Source organism: Hyla sarda, chromosome 7 (genome assembly GCF_029499605.1).
Source record: "Hyla sarda isolate aHylSar1 chromosome 7, aHylSar1.hap1, whole genome shotgun sequence".
Classification (NCBI taxonomy): Eukaryota; Metazoa; Chordata; class Amphibia; order Anura; family Hylidae; genus Hyla; species Hyla sarda.
The window spans coordinates 29,902,103-29,912,492 of NC_079195.1; the positions used below are offsets into that span (position 1 = coordinate 29,902,103).

Here is a 10,390-nt window from a genome sequence, read left to right on the forward strand (position 1 = left end):
TTAATGCAAGTCTATGGCAGGGGGCGTGCCGATGGCCACGCCCCCTCCCATAGACTTGTATTGAGTGGGCGGGCCATGATGTCATGAGGGGCGGAGCCGTGATGTAATGATGCTCCGGCCCATGTATCGCCCGTCATTACGTGCAGAGCGAACTAGCTCTATGCAGTAATGGCAGTGGGGTGCTGCAGCGGCAATCCCAGGGGTCCCCAGCAGCAGGACCCCGGCGATCTGACATCTTATCCCCTATCCTTTGGATAGGGGATAAGATGTCTAGGGGTGGAGTACCCCTTTAATATATAAAGTTGCAAGGGGTGATTGCACATTGTAGGGTAATTTATTGAACAAATGATATTGCACAGGCTCGGCTAATTATGGAGCAATCCTGGGTACGGTCTCAGCTATGGCCTCTGCCATTGCCGAGACCGGACATAGGATAGCTCCACTGAGCGCTGCTCCGCAGAGTATTCGAGGGGTGCCGTGAGTAAGAGGAGGAAGTTTACTCAGACGCAGCATGGTTGGGGATAGTGTGTAATATCAATTGTGCAATAGAGTGGGGGCTTGTGCAATTCAGTGAATGTTATATACTGGGGCATTGTATATGTATGTGCCATGTGATCATTCACTACAGCCTGCTATTTGTACTAGAGATCACAGTTTACAGAAATAGGGTAAGTGCAATATTGTGGCTGTGCAATTTATTATGTGCAATTGTCATTATGTGCAATATTTACCCGAGCCTGTGCAATATCATTTGTTTGTGCAATAATCAACCCTACCATGTGCAATTACCCCTTGTAACTTTACATATTAAAATATATGTACTCTCCTGATGACGCTGAGGCCACGCTCAGTAGAAACGTGTTGGGAGTCATATATTATTGTACAGTGTTGCGCTTGTGAGCGTTTGGACTGTGGAACTGTATGTTAGGTGGTGAATATTACCACTTACCCTCCGTTGCTCTACAAGTGGTGAAGTTTGTTATTTATTATTTCTTCTTTGGAGCACTTATTTTGTTATGGTGTTTTTTAACAGTGACCTTAATAAAATTTTACTTTTAGGCACTTCTCATTGGTAATTTGGATTTTTTTTGTAATTGCCACGAAGGTTGTTTTGGAAAGGGCTCTGGATAGGCCATATAACTATTCTTTCTCTGTATACTAGATAGTCTTAAACTGTACTTATTTTAATGTCTCCTTTTATTGTGCTTTCTTTAAATTCTTGTCAGGAATAATGCTGACTAGCCATACAAGTAGTAAAATGCCTTTTTCATAACTAGTCAGGATGCATATCCTTCTTTCTATGTTTCAATTGGTACAAACAGTGAAGAAGTACGAACACTGTATTTAATGTTTGTTGTCACTAAGGATTGGTAAATCTATTTGGGAGGGGATTTTGGACTATTGCATGCAAGGACATGGAAGAGTACATGGGAAAATGATGATATGACTTTCAATAATTATCAATATAAACTTACTCCATTTAGGATAATTCATAGAAGTTATTGTTCCCCCCTTGACTTTACATAAAAGGTTTATCAATGGAGCTTCAGTATGTCCAAAATCCCAGGAGCAGAATGCAAATTATCTCTATATAATCTGGAAATGTCCGAACATACAAACTATATGGGGGAACATTTTCTATGAACTAGAGCGAAAGGTGAAATAAAGTTTTATTTTTTGCCAGATTAATGATAATTGATTTCTTTTGTTAGTGCCCAGCTGAAGACTCGGACTCAACAAGGGCTGTAGTAGGAAAAGAAAGAAGACGACACCTACATAGGAGGAAAGGAGAGAACAAAAGAGGATAAGGAGGAAATTACTCCAAAGTGGAGAGCTACCGAGAGAGGTGACGACCTGCAAGAGGGATGCAGCCAGGTGACTGCAGGTAACCCAATCACAGTGGCCTTGTGGGGTCAATGGAACCGGATTATTGCATATCTAAAACAGAAAGGGAATAACACCATGACCAAAGCAAAGGCCCAGATTGGGACTTCACAACCTACAAAACTCCATCAGGACCAACATGATGGAAATCAGGATACAGGATACAACCTAAGATCAAGATAAGGACAAGACACTGGATTCACTGGAAGAAACGCAACCTGCCAAGGATCAAGGAACATGGCTAGAAAAGAAACATGTCCAGAAAAAGAGAACCGTAACTCGCCTTTACTACATTAGGGAAGCAGAACACAATCATCTCTTCTACATTGAAATACAGTGGGGAGAACAAGTATTTGATACACTTCCGATTTTGCAGGTTTTCATGTAGAGGTCTGTAATTTTTGTCATAGGTACTCCTCAACTGAGAGAGGCGGAATCTAAAACAAAAATCCAGAAAATCACATTGTATCATTTCTTTGAAAATGTATTAGCATTTTATTGCATGACATAAGTATTTGATCACCTACCAACGTTGGATTTAAATTCTGAGGCGCACGCAAGGTCCCCCTGATCAAGTCAGTGCATGTCTAGGCCCATCTGAAGTTTACCAGTGACCATCAGGATGATCCAGAGTTATAATGGGAGAAGCTCGTGTGGTCTGATGAAACAAAAATAGAGCTTTTAGGTCTAAACTGCACTCGTCTTGTTTGGAAGAAGAAGAAGGACGAGTACAACCTCAAGAACACCATCCCAACCATGAAGCATGGAGGTGGAAACATCATTCTTTGGGACTGCTTTTCTGCAAAGGGGACATGACGACTGCACCCTATTGAGGGGAGGATGGATGGGGCCATATATCACAAGATCTTTGCCAACAACCTCCTTCCCTCAGTATGAGCATTGAAGATGGGTAGTGGCTGGGACTTCCAGCATCACAACGACCCAAACACACAGCCAGGGCAACTAAGCAGTGGATCCGTAAGAAGCATCTCAAGGTCCTGGAGTGGCCTAACCAGTCTCCAGACCTAAACCCAATAGAAAATCTTTGGAGGAAGCTGAAAGTCCGTATTGTCCAGCGACAGCCCCAAAACCTGAAGGATCTGGAGAAAGTCTTTGTGGAGGATTGGGCCAAAATCCCTGCTGCAGTGTGTGCAAACCTGGTCAAGAACTACGGGAAATGGTACCAAATATTAAGTTATGCTTTTCTGATATATCAAATTCTTATGTCATGCAATACATTTTTGTTCTTTACAATGTGAATTTCTGGATTTTTGTTTTAGATTTGGTCTCTCACAGTTGAAGATACCAATGATAACACTTAGAGAACTCTACATGCTTTGTAAGTAGGAAAACCTGGAAAATCGGCAGTGTATTAAATACTTGTTGTACGCACTGTGTGTATGTGTGTGTGTATATATATAAATATATATATATATATATATGTATACGTATATTTATTTATACAGTATTCCCTTAACTTATAATGGCCCCAGGTTACAATATTATTGGTCTTTTCTGGACCATTGTAACTTGACACCAGACTCACCATCTAATGCTACAGACAGTCCAGATCTGCGAAACGTGTCAATGGCTGGAAGAACTGACCAATCAGAATGGGCATTCACTGGTAAAACATCTGTATCACTGATACTTAGGACGTAAATGTACGTCCTAAGTACGTCCTGCTTCCTTAAGGGGTTAAGCTAATTTCTCCCCATTTCATATCCAATGAAGGGATAGCCAATGTCATTGTATACATTTACCACAGTAGTGCACTTTAATTCCTGTATTGTAGTATTCTAATTGTTACACATCCACACCGTTTATCTGGTGTAGGATTCTATTGTGGCACTTGTAGTCCGCTGCAGGCATCCTCCATTGTACGTATTTTTATGCTGGGGTTCGCCCCTAGCAGTGGACTACAGGATCTGCCCCCCAGTATAAATACACAACCGCATTTGGGGTTGAGCACCTCCAGCCATTTGAGACCACGTTTTTTGCTGTTATTTCATATCCAATTCCCTCCATTTTATGTTTAGTCAGTGAACATGAAATTGGGGGGAGATGGCTATTAGTGTTGCTCGCGAATATTCGCAATTCGAATATTATTCGTGAATATCGCATATTCGCGAATATAGCGCTATATATTCGTAATGACGAATATTCGTTTTTTTTTCTTCACAGTACACATCACAGTGATCATCCCTCTCTGCTTCCAGCTTGTGTGGTGTAAAGAAGACTGCAATACTACTGTGTGAGACTGACGTGCGAAAATTCCCATACGCGAAAATTTGCATATGCTAATTTTCGCATATGCAAATTTCGCGTATGCTAATTTTGAATATGCTAATTTTCACATGTTAATTTTCGCATACGCAAAGTTTCGCATATGCGAAAATAAAACGAGAATATAACGAATATGCGAATATTCGCGAATATATGACGAATATTCGTCCATATATTCGCGAATATTCGTGAATTCGAATATGGCCTATGCCGCTCAACACTAATGGCTATATAAAATAGGGGGATTGGAAATTAAATAGGGGGAATTTCACCATTTGTTTATAATTAGAGATGAGCGAACTTACAGTAAATTCGATTCGTCACGAACTTCTCGGCTCGGCGGTTGCTGACTTTTCCTGCATAAATTAGTTCAGATTTCCAGTGCTCCCTTGTTCTGGAAAAGGTGGATACAGTCCTAAGAGACTCTTTCCTAGGAATGTATCCACCTTTTCCAGCCCACCGGAGCACCGGAAAGCTGAACTAATTTATGCAGGATAAAGCATCAACTGCCGAGCCGAGAAGTTCGTGACGAATCGAATTTACTGTAAGTTCGCTCATCTCTATTTATAATATCGAAATCACAATATTTACCTCCATAAACACGATCACACATATCGTGCAGCCCTAATACAAACACATACACACATGTACATACACAAACACATATACACAAACACATACACACATAGACACATACACACATATATACACAAACACATACACACATATACACAAACACACATATATACACAAACACATACACACATATATACGCAAACACATACACACATATACATACACACGCACATAAACACAAACACATACACACATATACATACACAAGCACATATACACACATATACACAAACACATACACACATATACACAAACACATACACACATATACACAAACACATACACACATATACACAAACACATACACACATATACACACAAACACATACACACATATACATACACACGCACATAAACACAAACACATACACACATATACATACACAAGCACATATACACACATTAATAGTCTTTTTTATGCCTTGGGAGGAGATTTACATTGTTCTATTTGGGGTTTGGACACAGTTGGGTCGGTAGAGAATATTTTTTAAGGGGTAAAGTGGAACACAGAACAAATGCAGCAATTTTTTTCGTAATTTTTTTTTAATGAAGTAAACGAGATAAAGGTAAGCAATGACTTTTCTTCAGTCTGAAGTGCGGTCCTCATCGGCTGGAAGCAGTGAGGAGGAGGAGGATGACGGAGGTTCTGATTCCATCTCTGCTTCTTTTTCGTCCCTCTCTATAAATAGGGCCGTGGCCATGAAGAAGGCCCCTCCGATGACTGCCATTATGGTGGAGGTCATGAGGGCATACTCCAGGCTGCGGTATTTCAGAAGAGGGGATTTGGCATATCCTCGTTCATAGGTGTCAGATATCAGGCCGATGAGGTACGGGCTGCCGGCGTCACCTAGGAGGTGATAGATTGTCATCTGCACGGCCAGAGCTGAAGATCTCCTCCACGGAGTTACTACTTTTAGTATAATGTCAGATATGAGGGTGAAATTTACTGACAGAAGCGTCTCTCCGATGAAGATGAAGATGTTGGTGGCAACAAGGCTGATGTTGCCGAAAGTCAATGCCAACAGAAGAAAAGGGGCGGAGAGCATCATCGCGCAGCCACACACAAGCGGGTCCGCCCGTGGGTTGGATTTGCAATATCTTTTACTTATCTCCGACCCTGCTACAACTCCCAGAATGCCGGAGACGACTGTAACCACACCAAATATTAGGATGTCGTGATAGTCACACGGTTCAGTGCGGCAGGGGTCCTTCTCTTGTAGGAGTGTTCGTGCGTGGGTCAGGTATGACGGACCCCATACACCTATGGCTCCCACTATGAAGGATACAGCCGTCGATCCCATGGTTGTTAACATGAAGCTTCGATTTTTAAATAGTTCTTTCAGATCTGTCGCCCATTTAGCAAACTTCTGGGATTTGTTGTTCTTCTTCCCGTTTGTAGTCGTTCTTGGAAGCTCCTTTGTGACCGAAATCATCAAAGCCACAGCTATGAGGCCCAGGCCAGGGGTGACCCGAAACGCCCAGTGCCAATCACCCCTTGCTGCATCAGTCACTTTGGGCCCGATGATGTATCCTAGTCCGCAGCCTACAGGTATGACGGAGTAAAACACGTTCAGCATGCGGGTCCGCTGGTCACTTGTAAAAAGGTCTGCAATGATGGAGGGGGCGATGGTGCAGAAAGTTGCCTCTCCGGCTCCAACCAGCCCACTCGTCAGCAGGAAGAGCAGGAAATACCCGTCAGGGATGAATGACAGGGTAAGTGTCATGCTCAGCCAAACGATGACTCCTGCGCAAACAGTATATTTCTTATTACAGTGGTCGCCCAAATATCCGGCAATTGGTGCGACCAGCACGTAGCTTCCAATGAACAATGTATTCAATAAGCCGGACAGACTAGCATTGGTGTCATATGCTTTCTGTATATAAGGCAGCACCCCCGCCACGCTGGAGCGATTTGCATAGATGAGCAAATTAACAAAGGCGAGGATCACTACGGTGATGATGGAACGTGCGGTGGACATCACGCTTAGAGATGGCAGGTTCTGCCTCTCAGGGATATCGCCCTTTTCTACATCCATATCACTATGGTTCTCCATTGCTTCTTCCTCCTCCTTCAGCAATGGGTCTTGTGGAGAGGCCATGGTCACAGGTCAGAGCCTGAAAACACTAGAGAGAGAGATAAGTGAAGACATTAGACAACATGTCATCATTCCTGTCATTATACAATAGATCCTTCATATAGAGCAGAAATGTCCAGCACAAAACCACAAGATAACACTAAGACCATCGCAGCCTCAGAAGAAGACGCTTCTCTATAAGTGTTTTATATGGAGACGTCTTCCCTGAGGTCACCAATGTCTGATAACCTGAACCTGTCCGGTCCTAGTAATATCTGATAACCCTGAACCTGTCCGGTCCTAGTAATATATGATAACCCTGAACCTGTCCGGTCCTAGTAATATCTGATAACCCTGCACCTGTCCGGTCCTAGTAATATCTGATAACCCTGAACCTGTCCGGTCCTAGTAATATCTGATAACCCTGCACCTGTCCGGTCCTAGTAATATCTGATAACCCTGAACCTGTCCGGTCCTAGTAATATCTGATAACCCTGAACCTGTCCGGTCCTAGTAATATCTGATAACCCTGAACCTGTCCGGTCCTAGTAATATCTGATAACCCTGAACCTGTCCGGTCCTAGTAATATCTGATAACCCTGAACCTGTCCGGTCCTAGTAATATCTGATAACCCTGAACCTGTCCGGTCCTAATAATATCTGATAACCCTGAACCTTTCCGGTCCTAGTAATATCTGATAACCCTGAACCAGTCCGGTCCTAGTAATATCTGATAACCCTGAACCTGTCCGGTCCTAGTAATATCTGATAACCCTGAACCTGTCCGGTCCTAGTAATATCTGATAACCCTGAACCTGTCCGGTCCTAGTAATATCTGATAACCCTGAACCTGTCCGGTCCTAGTAATATCTGATAACCCTGAACCTGTCCGGCCTTAGTAATATCTGATAACCCTGAACCTGTCCGGTCCTAGTTATATCTGATAACCCTGAACCTGTCCGGTCCTAGTAATATCTGATAACCCTGAACCTGTCCGGTCCTAGTAATATCTGATAACCCTAAACCTGTCCGGTCCTAGTAATATATGATAACCCTGAACCTGTCCGGTCCCAGTAATATCTGATAATCCTGAACCTGTCCGGTCCTAGTAATATCTGATAACCCTGAACCTGTCCGGTCCTAGTAATATCTGATAACCCTGAACCTGTCCGGTCCTAGTAATATCTGATAACCCTAAACCTGTCCGGTCCTAGCAATATATGATAACCCTGAACCTGTCCGGTCCCTGTAATATCTGATAACCCTGAACCTGTCCGGTCCTAGTAATATCTGATAACCCTGAACCTGTCCGGTCCCTGTAATATCTGATAACCCTGAACCTGTCCGGTCCTAGTAATATCTGATAACGCTGAACCTGTCCGGTCCTAGTAATGGCGGATTATAAGGGCTTGGCTGTATGGTCACTGGGCCATGTGAACTTCATACTGTAGATACAATTGGGCTATCCTGCTATATACATTTACTATTAATGTACCTGCCCCACCTCATTGGGATCTATCCGTATCCTATATGACTTTCTGCCAATAGTTGATATGAAAACATTTTCCCTTTTGGAGTACCCGGAGTATTTCTATTGTTAGTACACAGAATACTATTATATACTATTATATTTCTGCCCTAATCTTTCTGTCATTCTTTTACTACACCACCAAATCTTTCTCATAGACTTATATCTTTTAGAACTTCATGAATTAGGACTCCTTTTCTTGGGGGCTTTTTTGGGCGTAATTGCATTTTAGCACTTTTGCAAGAAGAAGCTCTGGTCATGATACTATCTGTGCGTTTTATTATGTTTAATGTCTAAGCCAAGTATTGTCACAATGCTATGAGGAATATAACTTTTGTTATTTATTTTGGAAATTCATTGCTTGTTTTTTTGCTAAAAAAAAAAACAACAACAAAGAAAAACCTGACAAACAAAATGCCCTGTGTATATATGAATAGAAGAGGCTGAGACTTACCTTGTGGTTCTCTCTTCAGACAAGGAACGGTCAAAATCTTGAATTCTCTATCGCAAATAGAAACTCTCTAAGAAACACTTTGCACCACAGGTTGTGAATGCAAAACACACTGAAGAGACTGTGGCCGGTGCGCAGCTCTTTGTTCAGCTTACGGTGACATCATCACAAGCATGTGTGACATCACAGGGTTCTAAACCATCTTCAGGTATGTGTATATCTGTATAGTAAATGTGAGTAGCCGTATTAGTCCAGTGATGCAGATTGTAATACCTTTTTTATTGGACTAACAGAATGTTGTAGAGACAAGCTTTCGGGATTCCTCCCTGACAATTTATCAAGTCCTTTGATCATTAGTCCTTGACTATTGGACTTGATAAAGGGAGGAATCCTGAAAGCTTGTCTCTACAAAATTCTGTTAGTCCAATAAAAAAGGTATTACAAGATACTGCAACATTTTTTTGATTTCTGTGTATATATATATATATATATATATATATATATATATATATATATATTTCCAAGTAAAATGCTGTGGCACTCAAGGTATGGTGAAAAAATGAAAACTATTTATTCATCCCAAATGTACGAAGAGCGAAGTTTTGATGGTCTCACACCATCATTATCAAGTGGCTTGATAATGATGGTGTGAGACCATCGAAACGTCGCTCTTTGCACATTTGGGATGAATAAATAGTTTTCATTTTTTCACCATACCTTGAGTGCCACAGCATTTTCCTTGGAACTACATATGCAGGATCCTGGACCCGGATCCTAGCTGGAGGCACCTACTCACGCTTTTGGAGTGCTGCTTTCTTCTTTGACATATACAGATATATATTAATATAAACCAAGAAATACATCGAGTACATAAAAACATCTTTTAGAAAAATATTACTTATACAGTGGTCTCTTATCTGTAGCCCTCCAGATGTTGCAAAACTACAACTCCCAGCATGCCCAGACAGCCATTTGCTGTTTGGTTATGCTAGGATTTGTAGTTTTGCAAGATTTAGAGGTACAGTTTGGAGATTACTGTGCCTTGGCATCTAAACTGTGGCCCTCTAGATCTTGCAAAACTACAACTCCCAGCATGCACAAACAGCAAACGGCTGTCTCGGCTAGGAGTTGTAGTTGCGTGCCTCCAGCAGTTGCATAACTACAACTCCCAAGCATCAGTACATGCTGGGAGTTGTAGTTTTGCAACAGCTGGAGGCACACTGGTTGGAAAATGCTGGGTTAGGTAACAGAACCTAACTCGGGTTTTCCAACCAGTGCCTCCAGCTGCTGCAAAACTACAACTCCCAGCATGCATAGTCTGTCAGGGTACATTCACACAGGCGGGTTTACAGTGAGTTTCCTGCTTCAAGTTTAAGCTCTGGCAAATTTTCCGTCACAGCTCAAACTCCTGGCGGGAAACTCACCATAAACCCCCGCCCGTGTTAGTGTACCCAAAAACACTACACTACACTAACAAAAAATAAAGGGTAAAACACTACATGTACACCCCCTTACACTGCCCCCCCAATA

General features: G+C 42.1%; 1 protein-coding gene across 1 annotated transcript; it reads right to left on the reverse strand.

The window, feature by feature from the left end:
• Nucleotides 1-5,390: 5,390 nt before the first annotated feature.
• LOC130283107 (protein spinster homolog 1-like) lies at nt 5,391-9,031 on the reverse strand. Its single transcript, XM_056532292.1, has 2 exons — nt 8,864-9,031; nt 5,391-6,930 (listed from the first exon to the last, which is right to left on the reverse strand). The coding sequence occupies exon 2, from the start codon at nt 6,903-6,905 to the stop codon at nt 5,391-5,393; it is 1,515 nt and encodes a 504-aa protein (XP_056388267.1). The 5' UTR covers nt 6,906-6,930; nt 8,864-9,031.
• Between the last annotated feature and the right edge of the window lie 1,359 nt (nt 9,032-10,390).